Source organism: Medicago truncatula, chromosome 4, assembly GCF_003473485.1.
Source record: "Medicago truncatula cultivar Jemalong A17 chromosome 4, MtrunA17r5.0-ANR, whole genome shotgun sequence".
NCBI classification, from domain to species: Eukaryota; Viridiplantae; Streptophyta; class Magnoliopsida; order Fabales; family Fabaceae; genus Medicago; species Medicago truncatula.
The window spans coordinates 9,099,516-9,119,796 of NC_053045.1; the positions used below are offsets into that span (position 1 = coordinate 9,099,516).

The 20,281-nt window shown below is 31.2% G+C and overlaps 2 protein-coding genes across 3 annotated transcripts; both read right to left on the reverse strand.

The window, feature by feature from the left end:
* Positions 1-4,887: 4,887 nt before the first annotated feature.
* LOC120579866 (ycf20-like protein) lies at positions 4,888-5,274 on the reverse strand. Its single transcript, XM_039832596.1, has one exon. The coding sequence runs from the start codon at positions 5,272-5,274 to the stop codon at positions 4,888-4,890; it is 387 nt and encodes a 128-aa protein (XP_039688530.1).
* Positions 5,275-15,190: 9,916 nt separating this feature from the next.
* On the reverse strand, positions 15,191-19,388 carry LOC25491615 (uncharacterized protein ycf20). 2 transcript variants are annotated; one of them, XM_013599603.3, is made up of 3 exons: positions 19,232-19,388; positions 17,404-17,616; positions 15,191-16,249 (listed from the first exon to the last, which is right to left on the reverse strand). In XM_013599603.3, exons 2-3 carry the CDS (start codon positions 17,571-17,573, stop codon positions 15,859-15,861), a joined length of 561 nt encoding a protein of 186 aa, XP_013455057.1. In that variant the 5' UTR covers positions 17,574-17,616; positions 19,232-19,388; the 3' UTR covers positions 15,191-15,858. The 2 variants fall into 2 exon arrangements, with proteins under 2 accessions (XP_013455057.1, XP_024638012.1); XM_024782244.2 differs by having other exon boundaries at positions 19,228-19,384.
* Between the last annotated feature and the right edge of the window lie 893 nt (positions 19,389-20,281).

Here is a 20,281-nt window from a genome sequence, read left to right on the forward strand (position 1 = left end):
AGTGATTATGTGAGGTTTTGGAAACCGGTTTTTGGGTGGTTGAAACTGGAATTTTTCTGTAGATTGTGATAGAGCTATGTGTCAGGAGCGCGTAGGCGAAAACGGCGTCGAAAACGGGTTAACGGTTTGATTTTTAGGCGCGAAAACGTGAAGGGTGAAAATCTGATGCTGTCGAAATCATGAGGCGATTCTAGTGATCATGAGGCGATTTCGACAAAAAATCTGTAATTTTAGTATGTTTGATGCTGTCGAAATCATGAGGCGATTCTAGTGATCATGAGGCGATTTTGACAGAAAAATCTGTCATTTTAGTATGTCTGATGCTGTCTTACCAGAAACCTTAAAAATGCAATTCTCTTCACTCCAAATATTTCCAGACTTCTTCTTAAGTGTAGGAACTTTATCCTAATCATCTAGAGATGTTTTTAGGAAGGAGATAACCTTGTATAAAGGGTCTAATGAGTTCATGAGTTGGTCTTTAGGGTAGGAATGGTAGTTGTTTACAATATTAATGATAATCTGTGAAGCTGTTTTAGGATGTGTTGATGTTGATTATGATGTCGTACTTATTACTTGAATTATGAATGTATATTTGAGATGTTGTTGAATTACATTTGATATTATTATGTCATGTTGTTTTGTATACTGTTGTGTCGCTGTTGTTATTTAACTAAGCTGCATGAGTCGGTCTAAGTTAATTAAGATGATGAGGTTCCAAAGCATTGGATTATATAAGAGGTTGTGGATTTAAGATGTTTAAGAGGTCGAGTCCATGCATTAGCATTTCATTGTTGGGGCTTGATGCCCTGGAGCCTTTGCTCAATTAAGTTGAGGGCTTGATGCCCTGGGAGCCTTTTTACGCTCAAATAAAGTTGAGGGTTTGATGCCCTGGGAGCCTATTTACGCTCAAATACGTTGGGGGCTTGATGCCCTGAATTGGTACCACATGCATGATTAGAAGATTAAGTTGCATAGTCAAGTTGTCGAGTTGTCAAGATTGTCAAGTTGTCGAGTTGATAAGTTGTAAAAGTTACGTTGTCGTTGTCGTTGAGTTGTCATTTGTCAATGAGTTGTTAATAAAGAACTAAGTGAAGTATTAATATTTATTAATCATTATTGTTTATGTTGTTGTTATATCAATATAAGATGATGAATATGTTGTTTGTTTATATGATTATTATCATTAAGTGATGATTATGTCATGTTGTATATGATTATTATTATTAAGTGATGATTAAGTTGTGTTGTTATGTTATTATGAAATGATGAATAGAAGTTGGTTGAACTATTAAGAACTATTACATGAAGAATTATTATTACTAATAGATGAAGGTATTTATGTTGCTAAATATAATTATTGAATTATATGCTTGATATTATTGTTTTGTGAAATCTCACCCCTTCTGCTTGGAAATGTTGTTCTTCGTATGAGTAACTTGCAGGTGATCGAGTTTAAGTTGCTGTTAGATTGCTGTCATGAGTGGATTAGCTCTCATGTGTGTCTTTAGGTGCTCTGATACGTAACGGGATGAGAATTTTATTGTTGTCTTTCTATTCCTTACGTATTGTTTTAAGAAGATTTATGACTATGTTTTTAGATTGGATTTTATGAGATATTTATTGATGAGATCTTTGTGCCAAAGACTGTTTTAATTATTGAATAAATTCTGCTGCGAAGTATTAAAGATTTTGTTATTGAATTTTAAAGGATAAATAGTTATTTATTCAGTTTATGATTTTAAGAAAAGAATGTGACATTCCGTTTATGTGAATACTCTGATTATTTTTATGAAATTTTTATGTTGTGAAAACGGGGTGTTACAGTTTGTATGGCACACAAGAGGATCATAGCTTGATAAATAGACAGGATTAAAATTTGATAATTATATCAACTATCTTAATTATTACTATGTACTACTAAGTTCAATAATACCATACACAAATTAACTTAGGATAGCTCATAATATTCCATAACTCAGATTACACATAACCAATTAACCTGGTCATAGATAGAACTTCAAAGATCAAACATGACAAATTGCGCATATACAGCTTTCAATAGTCATCGCAAATCTGTTCAAATAAACCAAAAGAATTGGAAGCAATAGTTCAGGTAATTTTACACAAATCTTTTCTAGATTCCAACAGAGACAGCCAAATGTACTCACACAAGGAGATTTCAAGATAGGGTCTATTACTCCTTCTAGAGCGACAGATTGCTCCGACGGACCAAAATGAATGGACAGCATGGTGCATTTTCCAGGCCAATAGTCAATAATCTATATCACCACATTGATCCAACCGATTAGAGGGAGTGGAACTGAAAGGCATGGTACATTTCCCACGCCAACAGTCCATAATCAATTTCGAAATTTAGTTGTCTGATTCGATATATGCAAAAATCTTCACAACATTTATATATTAAAATGCAATTGTTGTAAAGTTCTGCAAGACATTTATTTGTTGTGATTGGATTGAGATTTTAAAAGACTGTTTTGATAGAAAAAATCTTGAAGATTTTAAAAGACTTTGTTGGATTGTATTGATTTTGTGGGATTTTAAAAGATTTTTTTTGAAAGACTTTTTACAATCAAGATTCTTTGCAAGATTTTAATGGATTCATGATATAGATTTTAAAGGATTTTAATGGATTTTAAAGATTTTAAAAGGGTCAATAAATTTAAAAATACAGTACAGACAAAAAAATCTCAAAAACAAAAGTACATTATAAATCAACCGAAAAAAAAAACATTGAATCAATGAGTGTAATATTTCTTCAAAAAAAAGACTATTAGATAATATACTACTAACAGGTTGATTGATCTTAAAAATTCTAGACATATGATATCAAAATAAATAGACCTAAAAATAAGTTATGTTAGTTTATTGATTATAATAATTTGATTGAAAAATGCATGTTACATGTAGAAAAATGCAAGTAGAAAAATTATTATAATACCAATGAACGTAAAGTTGTGATTTTTATAATAATTTGATATATAGGTAGATGGTAAATTAACCACAAGATTATACAGTACATTCTTTTTTTTAATGAACGTAAAAGTTATGTTAAGAAAAGTGCAAGTTAGAGGCATGATGATTTCGACAATAAGTTTGCCAAACAAAATATATGACCTGCCATTGTTATAGTAGAACAGAAAAGAATTTGGATGAAACGTAAAAAAAAAAATGAATTTGGAAGAGTATTACAAAATCTCAAGGCTATGTGTAGGAGATAGAAAAGTCTCAAGGCTAGGTGTGAGATTGTTAGTAGGTACATTTTACACTAAACAATCTCACAAAATCCATTACTCACAACAATCCATTAAAATCCGTAGAGTTTTGAATACCAGTAGACAATTTTTAAGTTATGCAAAATCTTAATTGAATACCACTGAATTTCATTGGACTCGTTAAAAAATCTTGAAAATCCTAATTGAATACCACAAGAATGTTTTACATTCCTTAAAAATCTTGATTGAATACCACAAGACTTTTATAAAATAAAAAAGTCTTTTAAAATCCTTTGAAATCTCAATCCAATACACCCCTTGAAAAATTTGTGTATTTCAATTTACAATGCCTTTACTGGGAAGATTTAAGATATAATTAGCACAAATAATCAAATATTTTAAGTGTTGATTGCTTAACATAACATGATCCAAATTCACTATTGTAACTCCATCAGATAATCAATGATTTGATATCAGACAACTTAGATTACACCTTTACTATATCAGTAAGATTAGGCGGTCAAAAATGCAATTACTGCAGTGTATCCGATTCCACATAACATCTAGCATCACTGTTGTCTCATTTCAAAATAATTTGCTAATATTACTCTTTCTCCAGAGGGGATGATGAAGGGGAGTAAGGTCACAGATATCTTGAGATTCAAGTTTTAGTAAATTTGCAATTGTGATTAAATTTAAATGTATATAACGTGGCCATCAAGTTTAGCTGAAATTAACAAATGTACACATAAAAATGGTAAGTTTACATAAAAATGCAAATTCTTTTCCTTGATTATTCACAGTATATATAGACATAATGAAGAGCTATTCGTAAGATTCACAGTCCTTGTACTGAGATGAAAAAGCAAATAAATGAATCAACAAATGACACTATATGTTCTTCTTGATGGAACCTGGAAGACATGCACCCGACGTATTGTTAAAAAATCTTGTACTTCTTGCAATAAAGATCATCCACAATCAGTTAGCTGAGTTGTATTTGAGCTGACTTGCACAATTTGTATCGGACTAGGTCACAAGTAGAACAGCAGCTTGAGTTTAACGAATACAATCATATATGCAAGCAACACAACATAAATGTGAACATCTTCATGCTCCAATTTGTCAAAACGCCACTGCATATTGAACGACGAGGAAAGGATCTCAACAGCAAGGATCCGATGCAAAGACAAATATGAAAGAGTGGAACTTGGGAATGAGAAGATGATTTCTCAAACTGAACAGAACTCAACGTAGATTTACTCGAAAAGTTTAAAATATATTTTTGATTGTGTCAATGTCCTTTAATGTTCCCCATTCAAAGCCATTGCTAAGCCGATCATAAACACAGTTGCAGACTATGAAGCACAGACACAGACACTCGTAAAAATTTAAGAAATTGGTATAATTAAATGTAACCCTAACAATCAGTGCTGTGTTAGAGATCGGACAACCTTCAACAGATGATTAACCTTACACCACTTGATTGTCCTAGCTTGTGATGAAAACCACCGAGTCAATTGCATAAAAAAATGCCAATGTTCTTCAATGCAATGACTACGAGACGATTACATTAAAAATGCCAAGCAATGCAAAACCACTGAGAAATTCTGATTTTCATGGAAGATATTGCTTCATCCAATATAAAGTCAAATTAATATTTGAATGAATCCAAGAAAAGTCCCAATGTAAGGCCAGCTTTCCAATAATTAAACACCGATATTAGGCTTTTGGTAAATAAAGGAAGAGAAGCACTGTACATGAGAGCACCAATGCCTTCCGCAACAACAACAGCTAAGGCAGCAGATAGAATATCCCAATCACCAGTTTGTCCAATAACAGTGGAAAAGGCAGTTGCACAATAAAATCCAACCAAGAAGAAAAGAAGCTTCATTGGAAGATTTTTCTTTACCTTCTCAATTTTAGAACCTAACGTGGTCCGAAATTCTTGAATCACTCTAATTATACGCGTCCTTCCGTTAGTTCCGTTTGAAGGACTGAAACTGCTGTCGTTTATGCTGCTTCTCACTGACCAAGTCATCCTCCTGATGTTTAAACTTAGCAATATATAATTCTATTCATAAAATTGACTTTTGATATTCATGCATAGAGTGCTGAGAGCAATGTTATCAATGGAGGATGGTAGAAAACAGAGGAGCGCCAAAAGTTTGTTATGTGAAATACTGCCTCTGTTTCAAAACACATGTCGCAATTCTATTCATAATATCTGTTAAGTTTCAATCTTTTGTTCTCATCAAACTGAGACACTCCTTAAACAACCTACAAAGTTCAAAGAAAAAGGAAAATGTACCAAAACCATCAAAAGAGAAAATGCTAATTAAATTTTTTTCAAAATATCATTCTTCAAAAATTTCAAACTTGACATTAGATATTTACTAAAATCAATAATTGGATGCGAGTCTAAGCTTATAGCATTACATTTCTTATGATAGCAGTAGATAGATAAAGAATTATGTTGGAGAAATTTAATTGTAGACATACTAGTGTAAAAATGTCATTAGTTGAAGCTTCAATATACTCCAATGCACAATGTATTTGGTTGAGTAATGCTCATTTGACCGAAGAATGGTTTATAATTTCTTTAGTATTTTATTTGTTACATGAATGGGGAGGCAATGCATTAGATTCTTAGTATTGAAAGAAACATTATGGTGTCTCAATATGCATTAATTTTCTTACTAAATCCAATTCTCAATTGTCTTCCTATAACTTCCCTCTTTCCACTTAACCAAAAATCCCTTCACAGTTAAATCACTAGAATTGAAAGAAAAAAATAACATTCTACATAAGACATGAAGATTAAAAAAACCAAATGTACAAAGTTAAGAAAAACGAAGCACAAATTTCTAACACAAAAGTACCAATAATCACAATAAATCATGAGCATATCCAACCAAAATGGAAGAAAAGGAAGAAAAATCAGTAAAATAAAGCAGAAGAAGTTAATCGAGAAACATTGGGTAGATAATATGGAGTGGTTATCAACTAAGAAAAAAGAGAAAAACAATGTACCTAAAAAGATGCGAGTGAAGGGATCAAGGACAAGCGACCCACATGGCTTATGCACGCCCGCACGAAGAGTTGCGGTTATGGTGCATAAGGAAATCCTTATGCATCATAACCGCACCCCGCACGAAGAGCGCACACACTTTTGTATCAAAGATAATTCAACAATGAAATACATAGTTGATAATGTGGATAAGATTCTAAGTTTTGTTTACTTTCTCAACTTCGAAGAGCTAGTCCCCTCAAAAAAAAAAAAAAAAAACTTCGACGAGCTAGAATTTTTCAATATTGATTTTTAGTAGATATGAAATGTCCACTTGTGGTTAATTCATATGGAAAGCTTAGTATTATTAAAGTCACTAATTACGTCCAACTAAAATATCTTATAATTCTTTAACGGTCAAGGGCTTTCTACATTGTGAAAATTTAGGTTGATAAATATGGTATTGTTAAAGAAATTGTGCTAAGAGACAATATTTTAAGTGCACACAGTGACACTCTTATCAAAAACTTTGAATTTATTTCTTTGAAGATCTTGACATTAGACCGTTTTCACACACTTCACGATTTCTACTCTAATGCTAGATCATAAAGGCAGAAATTGTAAGGTGCGTACAAATGATTAAAACTTCAAAATCTTCATAAAAATTTAAATCAAGTTTTTAATTAGTCATGTCATTGTATATACTTGAATTGTTGTACCTTAATACATTATCTCTCAAAAAACCATATCTATAAACAGAAATCTCAACATGTTTCGAAAGTCATTTCATCATTAAAGCAGATATATAATGTATTTTAAATGAAGCAAAAAGTGACATTAATAATTTGTGCTTTCGTAATTAACTATCTCGAGTCGTGTTGAGGTATATATGGTGCAAATAATCAATAATGTGAAGTTCTAGCTCTTTCAAGTTTATAAATCAAACCTTGCCCATATTGCACTCCGCGCATGTCAATGTTAATTGTATTTGACAAATGTGTTTCACCAAAAGAAATCTTTTACCATTCAATTGGCATCAACAACAAAAAAATATTGCTCAACAAGAAAACAACACAGCACAAGCAACCAAAGATAGTTTGCATTGCTAACAAGTAAATCAAAAAAAAAAAAAAAAAAAAACAAGGAAATAAAAGATATATGCTTCTAAAATATGTGAGAATAACTATATTATTAAAACCCATGCAAACACGAAAGTGGATTTGAGCTTTTTCACTAATTAACATTTTAGTAGTCACAACCTAAATTTATTGTTGAGGAGCAAACAGCGCAAAGCAAATTTATTAATCCAAATCCAATGTTTCCGAAAGTCAAGAAATAACACTAAAAAATTGATATGAATGTCAATAAACAAACATAACGAATTATCATGGCGGGGTCTGGGCTCTGCCAACAACATATTACATCATGTATAGGTTCTTTTTTGTTTGACCAAAAAAGCAAGCATGGTTTGAAATTCGCAAAGGGATAAATTTTGAAACCCTACGAGTCCAGAACATATATAGTTGCAACATAATCTGATACAGAGATGGGAAAACGAATTACGAATTTATTAGGATTATTGAGCTGGTAACTAAGCAATGAGCAAAGAGAGAAGTGATGAAGTATAATGCACACCACAAACCGAAGAAAGTGGCGAAGACGACCACCGTAGAAAACATTTAGGCTAGAAAAGGATCATCACATCCCAATTTTCCAGAACTAAAAGAAAAATAAAGTAATTAATAAAATAAGGTAAAGATGGTAAAAATAATAAAATGGAAAAGCGGGACATCTTGAAGTGGTGAGTTTTTAATTGATATGGTGGTGTATTGAGAGGAACAAGTGTTTTTTTGCTACTCTTCTTCTCTATACCCTGTTTTTATACTAGTAAATTCTAGATTATAGTCCACTTTTTGATGAAGAAAATGCCAAAATTAAACGAGTATTGTCTGTTTGGTAGAATAACTGAAGAATCATACTTCTCACATGTTAGTAGAGGTAGCGAGCATAACAAAATTGATATTTATGATTTTTTTTTATTTTTTTTTGGGTAATGTGAGTGTGACTGGAGGGAAAGAGTATGTGTAAACGGCTCAAAAATAGAATGTGCACCATACTCACAAACAAGAATCCAATGCCATGCTCCATGTGCTAATTCAAATTCAAAAGAAGAACATATGAGATGAGGATGAGTTTTGGTAATAAAAGGGTTTTGGTGATAGCTTTGGTCCAAAATGAAAATGTGTCAATGGAAGGATAAGAAACTAGATTAATTACTCCCTCGATCCCTAATCAAAATAGAACATACATACTCACAAACATGGTATGCCTGACCCATGTTCCTAATCATATTCTAAAGAAGATTAATATTGACTCTTCGGTCAGGTTACCTTAAAAAAAAACTCATTCGGTTAAGTTTGAATCCATGACCTTCAATACTTTATCCCTTTAGCCTAAGCCATTGATCAGAATGTCACAATGTTGACCCCCCCTTTGAGCAGATATACCACGACCAACTTGCAGTTAATTAGCTTGCAAAACTCAATCTTATAAAACTCACTCTTTTAAAACCCGGATCTTAGACATATATGTCCACAAATTTTAAAGTTATTTAAACATTGAACCATATAGAATAGGGGTGGCAATTAGACCCAGGCTCGATGGACACCCGCAAAAAATAGCCGCAATGGGTAGGGTAAAACCCCGCTTTCATAGATATGGGCATGGGCATGGGCATGAAATCACACATTTGCAATTATGAGGCTTAAAATCGCACCATTGGTAAACTAAGGGGTTAAAATGTATTTAAGTCTATTATTTTTGTAATATTATTTAAATTATTAATAAATTGGATAAATCTCATTAAAATAGGAAAAATCAGAACAATAGGAACAATATTAAGAATTATGAAAAACCTTTTTTGACCTCATATAAAAACAATAACATATTGTTTTGTAGTGTAACATTTTTTCTTCCAATTTTACCACACGTTTCTTTAATTATTTGCTATCATATTGTATTTATTTGTTATTTAAAGGCTTGTCTTAATGCTAGTCCTATGTTATATCCGTTGCTCTTTATATTTTAATAATAATACATAAAAATATATTAAATTAATAACATTAAATCCTTATATTATAAACACTTAAATATAAATTTTGCTATAAATTATGAATTTCTTTTTATGTCATTTTACATTCATAAGTTAGATGTGAGGTTAATTTTACCAAACACTTCAATTAGTTTATCGGCTATAAGTCATCAGTCATCAGCTATCGCTATCAGATATCAGTCATCAGTCATTAGCTATAGGCTCCGTTTGGATAAACAGTTTATATAGATGCTTATATCATTAGAGCTTATAATGTTAGAGCTTACATTATAAGCTCTTATACTTGATAAGCTATTTATGTTTGGATATGTACACTAAAAAGTACTTACATAAGTTGAAGTGTTTGGATGTGACATTACAAAAGCAATTATCGAAATTTTAAATATTTTTAATTTAAAAAAAAAAATCAAAGAATCGAACCACAATTATCAAGATTTTTTTTGATAAAATTAATCAAGATGTAAAAAATAATATTATAATATATTAATTATAATTATATATATAGTATAATAAATATTCGTCCTTAAAAAAAATATAAATATTCATATAAGACAAAATTAACATTCGAGGTGTAAATAAATAGTCTAAACATCATCATACACAAGTATAATAATATATGATAAGCTTTCTTTTTTAAAAGAAGTATAATAATATAAATATAAACTTGAGAAATTATGATTGTAAACTTACCATATATATAGATATTAATGTACAGTTTGTTATCAAAAAAAGATAAGTTAAGTTTATTTTTTGGGTTAATGGTGATTTACCCCCTGTAATATAGGTCATTTTTTGTTTTCCCCCATGTAAATTTTTTTTTTGATTTATCCCCCTGTAAAAAATTTTTTTTTTTGGAATACCCCCCTAATAGGTCATAAAAAAACGACTTTATTTTTTTTTTTTAGAATTTTTTCGTTTTATTTTGATATGTAACCCTTACAGGGGGTAAAGCACCATTAACCCTTGTTTTTTTTTTATTCAGTTTTATTTTGTTATGTAACAATAAAATAATAAAAATCTTCCTTAAAAAAAATCTTAGTTACGTGTGTTACTTTAGTAAGATAAGTATATAGCAATTTTGTTACTCATCCACAACCAAAGATAACTAACATTATAATTAAAATATATGTTTTTTTTTCTAAAAACAAAAAAATAAAATTAAAATATATGTTTTGAAAAAGTGGATCCAGAGAGAACCGAAGGAGGTTACATAAATTCATAAGCTCCTTGTTAAGCCGGAGGGTAAGCTGAAAATTTAGGCTTATTAACATATGGCATAAGCAGCTTATGAAACTATGATAAGCTATTTTTATTTATTTACCCAAACATCTTTAAAAAGGCTTATAGAAGTAGATAAACCCACATAAACTCAAAATAAGCCAAGTCAAACGGGACCATTATCTATCTGCTGTTTAGTAATCACTTTTCTTATAATAGAAGTAGATTAAGAATTATGTTGGAGAAATTTAATTGTAGACTTACTAGTGTAAAAGTGTCATTAGTTGAAGCTTCAATATACTCCAATGGACAATGTATTTGACTAATGCTCATTTGACCGAAGAATGGTTTATTTTTTTTTAGTATTTTAATTGTTTTACATGAATGGGATGGCAATGCATTAGATTATTGAGTATTGAAAGAAACATTATGGTGTCTCAATATGCATTAATTTTCTAACTAAATTCAATTCTCAATTGTCTTCCTATAACTTCCCTCTTTCCACTTAACCAAAATGGAAGAAAAGGAAGAAAAATCTGTAAAATCAAGCAGAAGAAGTTAATTGAGAAACATGGTACTCCCTTCGTTCCAAATTATATGATGTTTTGGGCATTTTACACATATTAAGAAATGTAATAAATATTGTGTGGGAAAGAGATATTATAAGTTGTTTTACAAAATTATCTTTAATAAATGATATGAGAAAGATAAATGAAGGAATTGAAAGAAGAGAGAGTAATAAATAGCTAAGGATATAATAGGAAAGGTAACATTGATATTTCATTGGTATTGTACAAAGCTAACCGAAACAAATGACAAATTTCTAAACAAAAGTACCAATAATTACAAAAAAAAAAAGGCTAAATTACCTTTTTAGTCCTCTAACTATTTAGTTGGTATCGGATTGGTCCTCTAACTAAAAATTGATTTATTTCGGTCCTCTAAGTTTCTCACCGTTACTACATTTAGTCCTTTCTGTTAGTTTTATTCAAATAAACGTTAGGGTTTGTGTTATGTGGGTCCTCTAACTTTATTTATTAGCATCATTTTGGTCTTATTCCTTGTTAAGGTATTATGATTAAATAGTGACGGATATTATGGGTAACTGTTATGATTCATATGTATGTGTGAAATAGGAGGTCAGGTACCCATATAACACAAACCCTAACGTTTATTTGAATAAAACAAACAGAAAGGACTAAATGTAGTAACGGTGAGAAACTTAGAGGACCAAAATAAATCAATTTTTAGTTAGAGGACCAATCCGATACCAACTAAATAGTTAGAGGACCAAAAATGTAATTAAGCCAAAAAAAAAAAAAAGAGCATATCCAACCAAAATAAATGAAAAAGAAGAAAAATCAGTAAAATCAAGCAGATGAAAATAATTCAGAAACATGGAAGAAAACTATGTAGTGGAAGGAAGAGAAAAACAATTTCAAGTCAATTACAATTTCTTTTATATTTCTGCAAACACTTGTGTTGATATTTATGAGATAACGTGACATTTTTCATACAAAAATTAACAAATACTCCAAGTTTTCACACTTGCGTGTAAGAAATAAATTTACGGAAGTGTAATATTTAAGAGTGTTTTTATTTACTTTGTCTAGATATATATCAAACAATATTGTATAAATCCTTATCAAATAGTTCAAGGGTTTTCTATGCAATAATCATACACCGACATGTTAGGCACCTATGAAAAACTGAATTCAAAACTTGTATCTAACAAGGATATGAAAACCACTAATTGCAGTAAATATTTAAAGCAAATAAATAATTTTATTCATTGTATTTTCATGTAACGTTGAAATTGAATCAGTTGGAGACCAACTCTAAGTTAATGTTGATGCCATTTTCTAACAATTCTCTATTCTAATACCTAAGTAACAATACATGCTTTATTTTAAAAAGTTACTTTTTGGCATGAATTTTGTGTTGTGATTTTTCCATCAGGGAAATCAACGTGTTGATTCCCTTTGCAAACATAGCTTTGTCATTGCAAGCTTTATTTATTTGGGAAACAGTTTCTTCTTTCCTTTCCAGTCAAGTTGTTAAGGAAAAATTTAGTATTTTAGAATTATTTCCTTTGGAGAGTTTTAACCTAGTTCCCCTCTTTTTGTATATTTTTCTTTTTTAAAAGTTTAGATGTCCACAGCCCATGCTATCACTTACGGTAAAAAAAAAAGTGTAACGTTGAAATTCAAAGAAATAAATAGAATTTGAGAAATGTTAACGAGTACCCACTACACTCTTTAAAGACCTTCAATAATATGTACGAAAATTCGTGTATACATTGTCATTAGTAAATATTTGACTTTTTGAATGAATAATTTTTAAATTTGGCATAGTGTTTTTTTTTTTTCGACCATAAATTTGGCACAGTTCTATGAAGCACTAAACCCAGAAAAATTTAGACAAAAATGAAGGCAACATTAAGCTATGAAAAATTGAAAATAGAGGGGGTAACAACAATAACATAGAATGAAACTATTTTAAATTATCAATAAGGAATATTTTAGAAATATATAATAGGAACAATATTAAACATTATAATAAACCATTTTTGACTTTATATAAAAACATATTGTATTTTAGTGTAACATTTTTCTTCCAATTTTACTATACTTTTATTTATATGTTATCACTTATTATTTGTTAATTAAAACGATAAAAGTGTTATGTCAACATTCGTCTTAACGCAAGTTCTAGGCTATTATTTTTCCAAAAAGTAAAGCAGCCTGTTATTTTTATTTTTTCGATTTGATCATTTTTGTTATAAAATGTCTATATTGTATCATTTTTTATAGTATTTTTTCAATGACATCCGAGTTTTTAAGTTTGTATGATGAAGATTTGAGTTTGTTTATGAGTTTGTTGATTTTTTTTAGTTTTTTATTTTTATTTTTTATAAAAATGATAACGATGTTTACATTTTATAACATAATGATTGAATCGGAAAAAAAAAATAAAGGACGTAAGTGTGATATGCCATTAAGTTAAGCGACGAATTGTGTAATTTTGCCAAAAGGAAGAGGTAAGAAATAAGACTCAAAATGTAGAGAAAGCAAACGTAAGAAAACGAAGGAAAAAGAAAGACAGTGGACGTGAAGATCTCTGGATCTTTGACTGTGGTGGTGCGCGGCTAAACAAGGAGGATTGGCAGTTTAAGTCGTAGAGTTTTTTTTCATTGATGTGGTGTTTGAGAGGAACAAGTGTTATTCATTTTGTTACTCTTCTTCTCTACCCATCCTTGCCTCTCCTATTTTTATATATCAGTAGAAGTCTAAAGTTTATGCCACTTTTTTATGAAGAAAATGCCAACTAACTGTGTACTGAGAACCAAAAAATGTGTATTTTCATGCAGTGTTTGTTTGGTTGCGAGCAAAACATGTGATAGGCATGATTTTCTTGGGTGAGAAATGAGACGTAAGGGAAAGTATGAGAAAAACGGTTCAAAAATAGAATGTTATTATTATTTCATCTATTTCAAAATAAGTGTAACTTGGACATTCAGTCGGGTGTGAGGCCAAAACCACGACCTAAACTAAACCGCAGATGCTGTCACAAGGTCCGATTTTATCCGCTTTACAAAATCAGTTTGATAATCTGGTGGTTTGTATGGCACACAAGAGGATCATAGCTTGATAAATAGACAGGATTAAAATTTGATAATTATATCAACTATCTTAATTATTACTAGGTACTACTAAGTTCAATAATACCATACACAAATTAACTTAGGATAGCTCATAATATTCCATAACTCAGCTTTCAATAGTCATCACAAATCTGTTCAAATAAACCAAAAGAATAAGAAGCAATAGTTCAGGTAATTTTACACAAATCTTTTCTAGATTCCAACAGAGACAGCCAAATGTACTCACACAAGGAGATTTCAAGATAGGGTCTATTACTCCTTCTAGAGCGACAGATTGCTCCGACGGACCAAAATGAATGGACAGCATGGTGCATTTTCCAGGCCAATAGTCAATAATCTATATCACCACATTGATCCAACCGATTAGAGGGAGTGGAACTGAAAGGCATGGTACATTTCCCACGCCAACAGTCCATAATCAATTTCGAAATTTAGTTGTCTGATTCGATATATGCAAAAATCTTCACAACATTTATATATTAAAATGCAATTGTTGTAAAGTTCTGCAAGACATTTATTTGTTATGTAACAATTAGTTTTGAAAAATTTGTGTATTTCAATTTACAATGCCTTTACTGGGAAGATTTAAGATATAATTAGCACAAATAATCAAATATTTCAAGTGCTGATTGCTTAACATAACATGATCCAAATTTACTATTGTAACTCCATCACATAATCAATAATTTGATATCAGACAACTTAGATTACACCTTTACTATATCAGTAAGATTAGGCGGTCAAAAATGCAATTACTGCAGTGTATCCGATTCCACATAACATCTAGCATTACTGTTGTCTCATTTCGAAATAATTTGCTGATATTACTCTTTTTCCTGAGGGGGTGATGAAGGGGAGTAAGGTTACAGATATCTGGAGATTCAAGTTTTAGTAAATTTGCAATTGTGATTAAATTTAAATGTATATAACTTGGCCATCAAGTTTAGCTGAAATTGACAAACGTACACGTAAAAATGGTAAGTTTACATTAAAATGCAAATTCTTTTCCTTGATTACTCACAGTATATATAGACATAATGAACAGCTTTTCAGAAGATTCACAAGCCTTGTACTGATATGAAAAAACAAATAAATGAATCAACAAATGACACTATATGTTGTTCTTGATGGAACCTGGAAGACATGCACCCGACGTATTGTTAAAAAATCTTGTACTTCTTGCAGTAAAGATCATCCACAATCTTATCTGAAGCTGTATTTGAGTTGAATTGCACGGTTTGTATCAAACTAGGTCACAAGTAGAACAGCAGCTCGAGTTTAACAAATACCATCATATATACAAGCAACACAACTGCATATTGAACACCAAGGAAAGCCAGCAAGGATCTGATGCCAAGACAGTGTATGAAAGTATGGAACTTAGGGATGAGGGAGATGATTTCTCAAATTGAACAGAACTCAATGGAGATTTACTTGAACCATTGAAACTATGTTGTTGAATGTGCCAATGTCCTTTGATTAACCCTTACACAACTCACATGTCCTCGCTTGTGATAAAAAATCATTGAATCGACTGCGTAATAAAGCCAACTCATGAAAAAGCACTGAGAAATTTTGATTTTCATGGAAGGTATCATTGCATATCCAATATAAAGTCAAATTAATATTTGAATGAATCCAAGAAAAGTCCCAATGTAAGGCCAGCTTTCCAATAATTAAACACCGATATTACACTTTTGGTAAATAAAGGAAGAGAAGCACTGTACATGAGAGCACCAATGCCTTCCACAACAACAACAGCTAAGGCAGCAGATAGAATATCCCAATCACCAGTTTGTCCAATAACAGTAGAAAAGGCAGTTGCACAATAAAATCCAATCAAGAAGAAAAGAAGCTTCATTGGAAGATTTTTCTTTACCTTCTCAATTTTAGAACCTAACGTGGTCTGAAATTCTTGAATCACTCTAATTATACGCGTCCTTCCGTTAGTTCCGTTTGAAGGACTGAAACTGCTGTCGTCTATGCTGCTTCTCACTGACCAAGTCGTCCTCCTGAAGTGGAATAAAAGGACTTGTTATCCCATGAAATGTTCAAACTTGCAATATATAATTCTATTCATAAAATTGACTTATGATATTCACGCATAGAGTGCTGAGAGCAATATTATCAATGGAGGATGGCAGAACACAGAGGAGCGCCAAAAGTTTGTTATGTGAAATAGCAGATAGCATTGAGGTCAAATAGAAGCTGAATTAAGTCAATCATCTATATATATATAGTTGCATACAGATATAAAAGGGAATGAACTAAAAGCATAGCTTACATATTGAAATATTTAGGTATTATGGTGAATATAGGAGTAATACTTAATGAATCTTCACTATTTTAAAAATAGGTAATATTTGCGCATAAGAAAACTCATCAATATTAATATAAAAATCCTAAAATCTATTTTTTCCATTTTTGTCGCTACATTTGGTAGCAGAAATTGGAATAGCAGCCGCTGTTGCCCTAATAGCAAAATAAGAACAGTGCCGTGGTTTTTATAGCAGAATCAGCAAAATTCACTATGCTATAGTGATAATATCATGGCTATTTGACAACACTTGCTGAGTGTTTCAAACAGCATGCATACAGGTGAAAAACACAAACATGACATTGTTTTACATCAAATTGAATTTATCAAGATTTTAGTAATCAAACACGCTACATCCATCATGTGAAGATAACTTCAAGGATATTGAAGATACTCTTATCTGGTGTTGTCAATCGCAGATTTGTTCAAATTCCGCGACACTGCTGTGCTATATTGCCGTTGTAGCCGCTATCTGACCACACTTTGTACTAATAGTGTATCGTAGAATAATAGTTGCTTGTTCAAATTTTGCTATGCTATAGCTGCTATTTGACAATAACGGTCTTATCATCATCTGTTTTGGTGCTTAAAGACCTAAACAAAATCCTTGTTATCAATTTAATTACTTAACTACACCTAGCCAATAAAACACTAGTATAGAACTATCTAACAGTGAAGACAAGTTTACAATAATAATGTTATGTTACATAACCTACATCTCAAGTTCCGTAAATGTGTTGATTTGCTACAGAACCTCCAACTATGCAATAAATACTTAAACCATGTCATTATATATCTTAGGTCTTGTGAAGATTAGATTATCATAAGTATAAACTGCTACTGACTTACTTGAAACCGACAACTAAACAAGGTTGAGCAAAATGAAAGGAGAAACATGGAGAAAGCTTCTGGCCAAATGCGGTTTTGTAAAAGAATGCAGCAAGACCAACTTCAGAAACTCTCGAACTGATATAATCAAGACATATAAATTTGGCACTTGTCATACAATTGGATAACATCGTTTTGGTCGTAACTCGGAAACAGCATGCAGAGTCCTTATTCCTGGAGATGATACAAAATGTAAGAAACATCAATAGGCACAACACTCCTTGATGCAAAGAACGACAGCACGTGGAACCTTGAATAATTAAAATACTCCAAATGAACTATCATTATATGGTATACAATCAATGAAACCATTATAAAACTAGTAATTACCATTCATGTGAGTTCCTAACTTAAAAATGGTGATGGAGAGATAGACACAAAAACTATGCAAAGTTTCACAAATTTTGTTAGGGATCTACCTGTTTGGTATTGTGAATGTTCATTTTGATTATTTACGAAGAAATATTGTTTTGAAAAATGTTCTATGAAAAAACACCGTTATATGGCTGAAGCTTTATATTTTAGGTGAATCCACATGTCTCCTCCCGTTGGAAGCAATCTTGTTGAAGGAATTATAGGACACTAAATTGACGTCTCTTCTACATGGGTTCAAAGTTCGATCATAGCTCGCCACGTTGTGGAGACTATAGCCCCATCTGTTAGACTTAACTACCATCGATAGAAGATGCTCCGTATTGCACCACCACAAGGTTATCCTCTCTAAGAAAGCTACATGATATGTTTTGAAAACAGTGTTGTCAAGTAGTGGCTAAAATAGTGCTATAGCACTATAGTATAGGATAATTTTAACAAATTGTTTCTGTTTTTCTGTACGCTATTTGGTACAAATTGTTGTCAAACAGAGGCATTGTAGCAAGCGGAATCCAAACAAACTGTTATTTTCCACAATTGACAAGAACAACAACAAAGTCTTATCCCATTAAGTGGGATCGGCTACATGAATCAAACGCAAAGTCTTATCCCACTAAGTGGCGTCGGCTACATGAATCAAACGACGCCATAATGTTCTATCAAATACCTTATTTCTTTCTAACTCATTAACATTTAGATCTTTCTTAATAGTTTCTCTTATAGTTTTTCTAGGTCTTCTCTCCATAAGTTATACTTTCCTTACTACAAAATCCATGTTTCTTCTCTCTACATACCGAAACCCCCTAAGCCTATTTCATGTCATATAGATTTGACAAAGTTTTGTGTTGGCTATCGCCTGCCTAACACAACCCTCTCCTTCTAATTTCCACAATTGACAACATTGTTTGAAAATTAACAGACTCGAACACACATTTATAATTGCATCATTCATCAGTTTTATATAGCTTTATCGTAGAAATTTTTTCTAACGAGTTCATGACAAAAACAACAAGCATAACATAACAATTAACAACTAACTCAATTTCCACCAAACAATTCCTTTAAATGTGTTTTCCTCATTTCTATATTATGTTGCAATTATGTGACTCAATTCAACTAATTCTCATTGATAGATTATTATGACATATGATTTCCATGTAAACTTTTGGTCATTGTTATATTCGTAGTACAACTATGATAAAACTAAATAAACAAAACATAAAAAACCAATATGGATTTTGTCAATTATCAATAAAAATAACATATAAAAATACCCAGATGAAAAGAAAAAAAAAACTGAAATTTAAAACGAAATGAAACAGAAATCTATGAAACAAGTTGAAAACAGAAAAGGGGTGTTTCTGAAACATAAAAGTTAAAGGCTTTAAAAAGTGGAGATAGAAGAAAACATACTTACTGTGTATTAGAGTGAAGTTAGAATGAGAAGGGATTATTCTTGTACTTGTTCTTTCACCGAAACCTTTGTTGGAGTTGGAAGCTTATTATCATTTCCGAAGAAAAACATAGTCATAGGTTTCAGAAGTGTGTGTGTGTGTGTGTGTTATGTTCAACTTGAACATGTGGGGGATAGGTATGTCTTTTACTTACCCTTAGTTTTCTATTCTTTTTTTTTTGACCAAAAAAAAACCTTGTTTTTTATTCTTAAAATGTAATTTTTTTTGTATTTACCAAAATAGGCAAAGTTAAAGTTAAAAACATGTTTATAACGTTGGGTTGACCTAATGGTATTGGTTTGTGATCTAGAAAGTGTGTTATTTCTCAAAGTTTCAGATTCGATTATCTTAGATTTATGTTTTTACTTCTTGTTTGGGTTTGAACCCAGGATCTCCAACTCATTTTTCTTTAGTTCAAACCAGTTGAGCTAGCCAGCTAACGTGACCTCCAACGCTTAAACCTCCGGTTGGCTAATTTCATAGGTGTCACATACAACTTCCTTGTTAGTGGGATCATGATGCATTACGTTCAACTTCAATCTCCTTTCATCGACATGATTAGTTGACAATGTCATTTTGTGCATAGCTCCACAGGAGATTATGTCTTCTCCCTCATTTTGTGCATAATTTTGATTCTTCCACTTTATTTTTTACAAATTTGAACTCCTTATATATTTATGTCATAATTTTTTTGGTTTCATATTATTTTCATAAGTTAATCACCGCACTTTTTTAATTTACATTTTTAATCCTCAAACTACGAGGACTTTGGGCACTTTTTGTCCCTTTTGAGAACCAAAAGAATGAAAAATCCTCAAAATAAATAGATCAAAAGTGTACTTAAAACACTGCAAAGATGAAACTGTAATAAACAATGTGTGGTAGCAATATTATCAGATTCTTTTATCATTCCATATTGAGACATCTCTATAAGCATGCTATTGTATCTTTGTTTATACCTTTCTTTTCTGTTTTAAATCTTGTTTCTGGTGCAACATTTTCAGCACAGCTTC

Bases quoted from the DNA above. Each gene is read 5' to 3' on its own strand.
- LOC120579866 (XM_039832596.1), bottom strand. From the start codon at position 5,274: ATGACTTGGTCAGTGAGAAGCAGCATAAACGACAGCAGTTTCAGTCCT.
- LOC25491615 (XM_013599603.3), bottom strand. From the start codon at position 17,573: ATGTTATCCAATTGTATGACAAGTGCCAAATTTATATGTCTTGATTAT. The intron at 16,250-17,403 runs GTAAGTCAGTAG...ATTCCACTTCAG, and splicing joins TGTTTAGTTGTCGGTTTCAA to GAGGACGACTTGGTCAGTGA.